An 11,555-nucleotide genomic window follows, 5' to 3' on the forward strand; every position below is an offset into this window, starting at 1 on the left:
GTTAATCCCTCTATTAAGAGGAAGACAACTTTGTTTGTTTGTGAACTGCATCAGAAGCAGTTGGTGAATCCCTCTATGTGAGGAAGATATCTTTGTAACAGCACTACTAAGGAATCCCTCTACGAGAGGAAGAGTCTGGGTATGACCGAATGCCCAGCTGTTGAAATTAAAGGGGAGTGTTGAAATCGTAATTTCAACGCAGCGGCAACATCGCCAGAAACCGTTCAGCATACCCGCCTGGAACTTCTCGGACCAGCTTTCCGGCGAAGGAATAATCCGGCAAACGAACCCGATGGAATATGGTGGCGCCACGTGTTTCTCACCTGACATCAGCCAAAGTCACTTTCTCGGGTGCTAAAGCTCAGCATTAAAGTGGCTTCCGATATTCATCACAGTCGTCCGATCTGGTTGCGTGTAGTCAGCCGTCGATCTCCGAAGATGCAGCCCGCCCGCATCAAATCAAGGTTTGCGTGGAGTAAAAACTAAGTCTGGCTGACCATACCTGTTTTAATGCAATGTCATATGCGTTGGTAAACTTTTAAGTTTTGTCCATACGGCACATAATATGACATTTAGTTTTGTTGACACATAAAAATATTTTTTTTGTAAAACGTTGACTTTGTATGGCATTGTATTATCGCACACGGGAGTAGAACAAATACATATGTGTTCGCAGCAGCGAGGAGTATTATGGAGTTGTTATTGGGCATGGGAGAAACGTAGCAGCAGCGGAAAAACTATATGTATTGTTGCACAGCAGTGCACAAATAATCCAGTTTTCTCATTGTAATAAAAAGGTATGTATGTAGTGTGAGAGCCCGGTGTGGAGCAAAAATGAAATGGAAGTTTATGCACAGCAGTGTGAGTGAAGAGAACAGGGGAGCGCACATGAAGCAGGTGAAGACATTGCACAGTAGTGCATAGATTTTATTAATGAATTGGATTTGCATTGAAATGCAAAAGAAAAGAATGCATAAGTTTTTTTTGTAATGTGAAAATCCAGGAATGTAAAAAAAAAGGATTTCACTCAGATGTAAATGTAAATTTACTTTACAGTAGTATGTGTGTAAAATGTTTTTCACAGCAATGAATGGAAAAGGGGTTTTACAGCAGTAAACCCAGCACAGTGAACTCTCAGGTGGAGAGAAAAGACAGTGTTTTTGTTTTTGATGGGTGAAAGTAATTTTGGTGAATCCCTCTCAGCAAAGAGGATGAATGTTTGTATCAGGCTTTATATTTTAAGCAATAGAAATGTTTTTATGCTGTGTAATGGTTTGTTCTGAGATAATTTCCTTTTAAAGCTTCTTGTGCAAAAGATCCTGGAACAGTGGAAACAGAGCATTGCCTCTGTGGTGTTTGTTTGTCTGGTTTTGGTATTTCCCCATTCAAAAATACCCAACAGTGGTATCAGAGCTAGTCCAGGTTCTTTGAAGATTCAAAGAAGCTGAAGGAAGGTGTTGTTGCTGCAGTCAAACCTCTCCAGCAGTGTGAAGTTTCAGCCAAAGGGATTCAGGTATTTCTTAAGTTTTTGTGTTACTGTTAAAGGAACAGTCAGTGATTTAAAAGAAAACACAGTCAAGTATTTAAAGCCTAGATAAGAATGGCAAGGTCAAAGAAGAAAGCCTCCAGGCCTGTTAAAAATGTGTCTCCCCCCTCTACTAAACTAGAAGGCAATCCATTAGAATACATTCTATTTGAAACCCCAAAGTTTGATGGAAACTTTGATGTATGGGAAATAATGATGAGGGATTTCCTAATGTCTGAGGGGATTGAAGTTTGGGAGTCAGTGATTGATGACAGCAAGATGGATAAAGAATCCATGGAGTATGATGCACAAGCAACAAAGACTATTTTGGATGGTCTCCCTGATTCAGTGAAGAAAAATCTAGGAAAATATACATCAGCAAAGGATATATGGGACAGACTGCATGACCTTCATGCAAAGGGAGCACTGACCATGACAATGAGTCAAGAAGAAAATTTTGAACCCATCATAGAAGCTGAGGATGAGAAGCTTGACCTCATCAAGCTTCAGGTAAAAGAAAGGGATGAAGAGCTTACCAAGCTGAAGAAGGAGCTTGACCAATGCAAGAAGAAACACCATGAAGAAGTCATATCCATGACAAATCAGCTGAATGAAGCAAAGAAGCAGGAAGATGCCTTGACAAGTCAACTTGAAGAAAGGCACATGAGAGTGAATAAGCTTGTAGAAGAGATTGGACAGTACAAGGTAGAGGTCTCCTCCCTTAAGTCTGATCTACAAGAAGCCAGGAAGCAGGCACAAGGAGCTAAAAAGAAAATGGAGAGCAGTCAAGAAGAAATCTCCAAAATGAAGACAGATATTATCTCCTTCAAAATAGTAGCAGCTGAAGCAAGGAAGAAACTACAACTAGCAAAGAAAAATAATGCCTCCTCAGGAAGAAGGTTGAAGGGATGAACAAGATCATGAGAGCTCTCAAGCTTTGGATGACATGCTCAGCTATCACAGATCTCCATCTGATAGAAAAATAATGCTATGTGAAGAAGTTAGAAGAAGAGATTGTCCTCCTCAGGAAGAATGGTTGAAGGGATGAACAAGATCATGAAGAGCTCTCAAGCTATTGGATGACATGCTCAGCTATCACAGATCTCCATCTGATAAATCAGGACTTGGGTATGTAGGTGAACCCCCAAACAAGGATGAGGATGCTTTAAGCAAAGGAGATGTGAAGAAGCCAGAAAGAGATGGTGATGCTCCTAGTTCCAGCAAAGGCAAGGAGAAAAATGAAGGCTGCAATAGAAGAAATCCTGCTCCAAGCAGTAAACCAGCTCCAAGAGGAAATGTAGCTGATGTCAAAGAGGCAAGAGGCAATGGTGATCATCAAAGGATCTCAAGGCAGCAAGGCTTCAGAAGTGCATCAAGAAAACCTCCATCTCCCAGGTACCAAAGTTCTTTTTTGGTTATTGTTATGCTTGCTCAAACTTTGGTCATATGGCAAAAGACTGTAGAGCATTTCATAAAGATAGATGTTGTGGTCTTCGACAACCTCCAAGAAACAATTTTAGAAGAAATCATGAAATGTTATTCATGAACAATGTTGAATGTTTCAAGTGTCATAACATTGGGCATATGGCACGAGATTGTAACTTAAGATGGGCTGCTATGCAAGCTAGACCCATGCAAAAGAAGAAAGTTACACAAGTATGGAGAAGGAAGGAAAGGCAACCTGAAAACCCCTTGAACTCCCCAGTGGATCTAAATTTGTTTTGAGAAGAGTCTGCCAAAAGAAGACAAGCATACATTAAAGGGGAGCTTGTAATTTTTGTTGCTGAACTGTCTTAACAGTCATTCTTTAATGAAGACTTCTTTTTATAAAGGAAAGACATGAAATCAAATCTGCCATAAGAGCAGAGAAGAAAAGGGGACAACGCTCAAATGTAAAGTGCAGCAGCGCAATAAGGAGTATGCAGAGCATGGAGACCCTCATAGCAGTGGGAGGACAAAACATAAAACAACAGTTTGATTTTTTTTTTATGGAGTACATGCATTGAAATGCATAGCAATGGAATGTAGTTTTCTTTTATGAAATGTGAGAGAACATACTCACAGCAGAGTGAGTACAATACACAGCAGCAAAAAAATGTAATGTTTTTCTTCATATGCAATGCAGCATGCAAAGAAATGCATAAAGAAAAACAGGGACAACATATTTTTAATGCACATGGGTGAATGATAATGTGTGGCAGCAGAAAAATGAAAGGAACTGCACAGCAGTGCATTGTGTAAAAAAAATGATGAATGAAGACTAAGATTGTGTGAAGCAAGGGTGTAAAAAGAAAAGGCAGCAGCCCGTGTTAATTTTTTTTTGTTGTTTGGAGAATGCAGCGCAAAACAGCGTGAGGATGATTTCTCTCTATGTGCAAGTAATGGAGAGTAAAGAGTTAGTGTATGGGCACACAGCAGTATGATGAAACAAAAGGCAGCCACAGTGCAAATTGCAGAGGCAACGCAGCAGCAAATAAAAACCCAGGGATGACAGTCTATGGTTATGGGTATGGACAGCAGTGAATGTGAAAAATGCAGCAGCAAGAAGTTTTGAACAGCAGCACATGCAAAAGAAATTTTCCTTACAGCAGTAAAGGTAAATGTAATGAATTTGTTGTTCATTGAATTGAAATGCAATATATGCAACAGCAGTGAGTGTAAGAAATGTTTACACACAACAGTGTAAATTTGTAAATTGGGACAGTGTAATTGTTCCAGAAAAGACAGAGTATTTTGTCTTTGAAAAGTGCAGAAGCAGTGCAAGTGTAAACACAGCAGTGTGGGATAGACACAGTAAAGAAGATGGCACAACAGTGCAGCAGAGAATATGCAGCAGCATAAAAGAACAATGTAATGAGTTTGCACACACAGCAGTGCAATGATTGTTTGTTTTGGAACTGCATTTGAAGCAGTCATTTGGTGAAACCCTCTGTTAAAGAGGAAGGTGCTTTTCAGCACATTGTCATTAGTGAATCCCTCAGTTGAGAGGAAGATGCTTTTTAGCATACGCATGGTAAATCCCTCTATCAAGAGGATGATACTTTTCAGCATAGTCACAGGTGAATCCCTCTGTTAAAGAGGAAGGTGCTCTTCAGCACATTGTTATGGTGAATCCCTCTGTCATGAGGAAGGTGCTCTTAAGCACAGTTTCAGGTTAATCCCTCTATTAAGAGGAAGACAACTTTGTTTGTTTGTGAACTGCATCAGAAGCAGTTGGTGAATCCCTCTATGTGAGGAAGATATCTTTGTAACAGCACTACTAAGGAATCCCTCTACGAGAGGAAGAGTCTGGGTATGACCGAATGCCCAGCTGTTGAAATTAAAGGGGAGTGTTGAAATCGTAATTTCAACGCAGCGGCAACATCGCCAGAAACCGTTCAGCATACCCGCCTGGAACTTCTCGGACCAGCTTTCCGGCGAAGGAATAATCCGGCAAACGAACCCGATGGAATATGGTGGCGCCACGTGTTTCTCACCTGACATCAGCCAAAGTCACTTTCTCGGGTGCTAAAGCTCAGCATTAAAGTGGCTTCCGATATTCATCACAGTCGTCCGATCTGGTTGCGTGTAGTCAGCCGTCGATCTCCGAAGATGCAGCCCGCCCGCATCAAATCAAGGTTTGCGTGGAGTAAAAACTAAGTCTGGCTGACCATACCTATTTTAATGCAATGTCATATGCGTTGGTAAACTTTTAAATTTTGTCCATACGGCACATAATATGACATTTAGTTTTGTTGACACATAAATATATTTTTTTTGTAAAACGTTGACTTTGTATGGCATTGTATTATCGCACACGGGAGTAGAACAAATACATATGTGTTCGCAGCAGCGAGGAGTATTATGGAGTTGTTATTGGGCATGGGAGAAACGTAGCAGCAGCGGAAAAACTATATGTATTGTTTCACAGCAGTGCACAAATAATCCAGTTATCTCATTGTAATGAAAAGGTATGTATGTAGTGTGAGAGCCCGGTGTGGAGCAAAAATGAAATGGAAGTTTATGCACAGCAGTGTGAGTGAAGAGAACATGGGAGCGCACATGAAGCAGGTGAAGACATTGCACAGTAGTGCATAGATTTTATTAATGAATTGGATTTGCATTGAAATGCAAAAGAAAAGAATGCATAAGTTTTTTTTGTAATGTGAAAATCCAGGAATGTAAAAAAAAAGGATTTCACTCAGATGTAAATGTAAATTTACTTTACAGTAGTATGTGTGTAAAATGTTTTTCACAGCAATGAATGGAAAAGGGGTTTTACAGCAGTAAACCCAACACAGTGAACAGACAGTGTTTTTGTTTTTGATCGGTGAAAGTAATTTTGGTGAATCCCTCTCAGCAAAGAGGATGAATGTTTGTATCAGGCTTTATATTTTAAGCAATAGAAATGTTTTTATGCTGTGTAATGGTTTGTTCTGAGATAATTTCCTTTTAAAGCTTCTTGTGAAAAAGATCCTGGAACAGTGGAAACAGAGCATTGCTCTGTGGTGTTTGTTTGTCTGGTTTTGATATTTTACCATTGAAAAATAACCAACATAATTTGAGACCTCATTACTTCAATTCAAAAGGCCTAGACTAATAGTTTCAGGATTGGATGATTCGTACCCATTTTGTCAATCTGGCAATCGGTTGCGTGCATACTGGGGTATAAATATCACATTGATCTATGTTGCCGAATTCAGTATTTATGGCATAGCCAAGGTAATTTTGACAGGCTGTCGAAAAATTCTGTTGCTTAAAATTGCAGTTTTTCATAATGTTATTGTACGTGGCATCCGATATCAAAGCAGCAGTCCACCAGTATTGAATACGGCCAATGCTGTCATAGTAATCGTCTATGATTGGATTTCCCACCTGGTACACGAAAGTCAATTCTATTGCCTTTGAATATCTATTACTCACCATACTCAAAATTGAACCAATAAACTGAACAACATATATATTGAATAATAATAATAATCGCTATTGACACGAGGATTATATAGAGAGCGCAGTAAATTAAGAATCTCATCCAAAGTGAAGAGAGAGGTACATTAATAAAATCTCATCCCACTCGGGCTGTATACTTTGGCGAAAAAATTAAGTAATACAAGTTTAAAATACCGATGCATACCATAAAACCCTTGAGATTTATGAAGGGATTAGAATTCCCTTTGTTGTATTCGTACACTTTCTTCGCAAGCTGAGGAGCAAAGTGCCCTGGGTTCACAAATTGTATTTTAATTACGGTTTAGTGTGGAGTTTCTAAAAGCTTAATTTTGTCCTGATTGTAAATTTTTTAATATTTTGAAATTTTGATTTAGCTTTGTCCATCAAAGCGTTAGAAGTTTAGAATATTAAAATTCCACAATATAATTAAATTCTGATATTTCGAGCTCTATATATACTGACCTGCGTAGCTCTCCCCGCATATGTAAAATTCTCGATACTTGTATTGAGGAATTCTCTGGAACCAGTTGATAAGAAAGGCCAACGCATCCTCAGCTACCGTGTCCGACAAAGAGTGTCAGTATTGTAGTACTATTAATATATCAGTTTCGCTTTTCATGGTTTCATTAAAGGTATGTCAAGGTTCTAGCAGTATCAGCTTCATATAAGGAATTCTTGACCTACTTTGATGGTATGTCGAAGTTCCATGAGTATGAGCTTCTCTTGACATACTTTTACTACAACCATGATCATGAAAAATCGTACCTAACAACTTGCATATAAAAACTAATCATCATTATAATGAATAGACGTTCCGGTAGTGAGATAAAATAACAGATATGTACCAGTGCGTTTGTCCCCATTATCGTACAAGTTGGAGGTAGTATTTGTATATGAGAATCCCACTCCCACAGGTGATTCCAGAAAAAGTAAGTTTGCAACTGCGCTCGTGATCATGAGAGGCAACGGTACTAATTATTATTCAGTAATCAATATAGAAATTGGATATTCAAATTGATGCCATGATATGAGTTAACCATGATATGATTGAAACATGACATACTGTTTTCGACATTTTTTCACTTACATTTGTTCCAAGCATACTTATTCAGATACAATGAGGAAGCGTTTTTATGTATGCGCAAAGGCCCGATTTCCTCTGAGGCTCCATATGCTATTGATGAAGCTTCTGGACCTGTAATCCCATGTATTAAACAATAATCAACTTAGAAATCAGGCACACGAAATGAAAATTATATATATAAATAGATATAGATATATATATTTATAATATAATATGAGATGAGATGAGATGACAACTAAAATTAAGAGTGCAGTTTATTTTATAAGAGGAAAAGCTTGACTTAATTTATTAAGGAATATGTTTCCAGAATCTTCAGTTATCTAAAAATAAAAAATTATAAATGATTTAGATTTAATAATGTGAAATATATTATTTATTTTTATTAATTGGAAAATATGGATAGTTATATATACTATTCAATATATAAAATGAAGAGTTTTCCAAAAAGAAATTCTTTTTTTTAATTAATTGCTCAATTGTATTATTAATTTTAACTTTATAATTAATATATAAAGTTTTTAGAATGTCTTCTAAAAATTAGGTGGGGAGGTTTAGTCAATGAGGTGTAATTTTAAATAAAATTATATATAGGTGAGAACTAAATATGATAAACAACACTAGCATAAATCTATCTTATATAAAGATCTAATATGAGCGGAGAGAGATCAAATTCAAACTTTTTTAGAGTGCAAAATCCAATAGGTTATTTTTCATTGTATTTTTTAATGTTAAATAAAGTATATATAAGATTAAATAAAAAATTGACCATAAAAATTTAAATTTTCATATATATATAGCTGATATCCACATAAATTACTTAAAATAAATTCTCAAATAATACATAATCAACTATATTAGGTCATTTCAGGCTGGTGATGAGTATGTGTCCATTATCCTACAAATCTTACCAATTAATTAAATTTTTGAAGACATAAACAGCTACATATTGATTGCAGTTTGAGATTAAAAATAAAATACATCTTGCTCCCTAAAAATTTGATTAAAATAATATACTCAAGTATATTTTACACTTATATAATAAAAAAAAATACAAATACGTTCTAGTTTATTAATATATTTATTCAACGTATCATACCATGGAAAAGGAAAATACAAACGCAGTATAATAAATTAATATACTTCATATATCAAGAAAATGAAAAGTGCAAGTGCATTCCATTTTATCGATAAGCCTGTTCAATATATCAAAGTGCAGGATCTCATATGTAATAAAGGTTTGGCCTGTACATAGAATATGAAAAAAAAATAGATCTAACTTATAATAACATGTACGTAGAATTTATATTTTAAAGTTGTTAATTTTTTAAATACAAATTATTTTACAGTTTAATAGGATGTATAAGAGTGTTTTTCAATTATTAATATTACAATTTTGTTTATATTAGTTAAAATAAAAAATTTAAAACGTCTAAAAACAATTAAATAATTATACAAAATATTTAAACAATATCAACTTATAAAAAAAATACACTTAAAGAAATTAGATTCTACATTAATATTAAATTAATATTTAAAATAAATTTATGTTAATATACATTTTACAGACAAATTCTTAATATCCTACACTAATATTAAATCGATATTTAAAATAAATCTATTCTAATACAAATTTTACAGAAAAATTCTTAATACAAAATTTACGGGAAAAGCCTTAACAAAATATGTAGATCTGAAAATTGTACAGACCTCCATTAAGCCACAATACCAGAGGCAGCTTCGAAGATATTTTACGATTGGCCTCAGTTAACCAATAGAAGAGAGCTCGGCCTTCCGTCTGATTGACTGTAACATAGCCGGCGTATTGATCGAATGAGACAGGGGGCTGGCCTGGGAGACTAGTTATTTTGTCTGCGGCCTGGTCGCTTCTGGACACGTGCGGCACCGAAAGTAGCAAAATCGTCAGCATCCATAACGAGGTCCACATCGCTATTTGATCAGAATAGGGTACTGGGGCTCACAAACAGAAGCGATTCTTCGATGGATCCCTGAAAATAAAAAACTTTTTAGAATGTGAACGATAGATCTGCGTACCATCCGACTGCAATTATATATATAGAGGTGAATGCAAAATTCAGCCATGTGGCGTGCGTGGCTGGGCTTTCAGCAAATCTATCTATTCACAGATGAACGTTGCGTGTGAATAAAGTTAGCGATAACTTACTGAAAAGAAAGTCAGCGATAAATTTCCTGTTTATTCCTGAACAAAATACAGCCCATGGGTGTCACATCCTGAATAAAAACTAGTCTTATTTAGCACCATCTGCATGTGAATGGAGTCAATGATGGATTTCCGGTCACTTTCATGAAGTAAATTTTGTTGAGAATTGATCTATGATGGAAGCTGACATAATTTTCTTTAAATATTATTAAATTCTAGGATCTACGTTGATATGATATAAATAAAGCGTGGTCTAACTGGAAGAGAAATTGGGAGGAAAGTTATGGAAATTCTGGTTATATTTAGAGAAAATCTGGTAAGAATTTTTGTAAATTCAAGTTATAGTTGTTAAACTTCAAATTTTTAGATGTCCTAGACGTTTTTGATGGTGCTGAATCTATTTTCACCATCAAAAACACGATTCAAACAGTCTGTCTACAAGATTTTTTGAAAAAATTTTGCCTAACCACTTTTAGCCGTCCGGGCAATTCCTCCTCCTTGGTAGACTCCTATAAATAATAGGTTTTTTCTCTTCGTTTTTTACATTTATATGATAGAGATAGGTTTATTATTTTATTAATTAAATATTAAACGATATAATAGAGATGATAGGTTTATTATTTATGATAGGTTTATTATTTTATTAATTAAATATTAAATGATATACTTAATCTGCCCTCGCCACGTTCTCAACCCAATCTCGTTCTCAATATTATTTCCTCTCGAGGTGTCTAGAATATGTTGTATTATGTCGAGAGTCGAGGTGTCACGCCCCTACACCTGTGGTAGTCTTTCAACCACTTATAGTGAGGTGCGGCACCACCGAACACTTTTTTTTCACCAATACTTATGTTCGTGGACTACACCTAACATTCCACTTATCCTACTTAGTTTTTGTTTCGCAACCAAGTATTATTAATGTGTTCATTTATACCAATGAATACCCATACACATTCATTATCAACAGCATTATACAAGAGAAATGCACTACAGTATAAAGGGAGGGGAAACTCCCTGCAATATGAGTCTGCCCGAATCAATATATTATACAATTTTCACTTTTACAATGTACAAGTTAAATCTTGGGAAACTACAAATTTACACTTAGTCAATTTTCACAACTTCGGCAAACTCGGTTGCCCAACTCGTCGGCACCTCCGCATGGTCGCCGCACGACTCTCCAACCCTTTGTTCACCTCATCGCACAATCGTGTCGTTTGTCCAACTTGGGCGCGCCTTCAAGTCGCCACACACGAGCGCCTCTGCCCGAGACACACCTCCGTTCACAACCCAACACACCAACAAGTCTTCGTGCACACTTGCACGATGGGCGGGCGCTCACCCGAGTCGCCAAAACACCCACGCCAAGCCTTCGCACAAACCGGGCGCCACACGTTCACCGTGCACGCCTCACCCAACCACCGGGCGCACCTTGCCTGCACCTTCACCCAACACCAAGTGCAACCTTCCTTCCGTGCGGCTAGCCCAAGAATGGGCGCATGAATCTGCGCCTTCACCTCTTGTCTTTTGCGCACTTAGAACTGTGCACTTCTTTCCTTAGCGAAGATGATTATGCGTTGGTTGATTGTTGTTCAAATGCCTCCATCGTATGGCAATATATACACAAGCGTGGGGCTAAGTCTGGCTACCCAGCCGACTTGCCCAACGCCTTTCGCACACCCTTACTTCATCGCAAATGCACCGTCGGCTTCTCCAAGCAAGGGCCGGCTTCCATATGTGTTAACAGCTGGAGGTAAGGTTAAGGCAGAGGAATGTTAAAAGAATAAAGTATGAGAGAGTCCATGCATGTTGCATGTGGACGCGGGAGAAGGAAGGTG

General features: G+C 37.1%; 1 protein-coding gene across 1 annotated transcript in view; it reads right to left on the minus strand.

Annotated features, from left to right (window-relative positions):
* LOC149164034 (serine carboxypeptidase 24-like) overlaps window positions 1–9,483 on the minus strand; it is a 28,547-nt gene extending 19,064 nt beyond the window's left edge. The window contains exons 1-6 of the mRNA XM_089429345.1: window positions 9,246–9,483; window positions 7,542–7,649; window positions 7,300–7,395; window positions 6,917–7,009; window positions 6,639–6,724; window positions 6,131–6,379 (exon numbers count right to left, since the gene is read on the minus strand). Of these exons, the coding sequence (XP_089285471.1) occupies window positions 6,131–6,379; window positions 6,639–6,724; window positions 6,917–7,009; window positions 7,300–7,395; window positions 7,542–7,649; window positions 9,246–9,483 (870 nt within the window). The remainder of the gene's footprint in view (window positions 1–6,130; window positions 6,380–6,638; window positions 6,725–6,916; window positions 7,010–7,299; window positions 7,396–7,541; window positions 7,650–9,245) is intronic.
* Between the last annotated feature and the right edge of the window lie 2,072 nt (window positions 9,484–11,555).

Source organism: Pinus tabuliformis, chromosome 5_1, assembly GCF_031772625.1.
Source record: "Pinus tabuliformis cultivar Carrire ecotype Pingquan chromosome 5_1, CPIR1, whole genome shotgun sequence".
Classification (NCBI taxonomy): Eukaryota; Viridiplantae; Streptophyta; class Pinopsida; order Pinales; family Pinaceae; genus Pinus; species Pinus tabuliformis.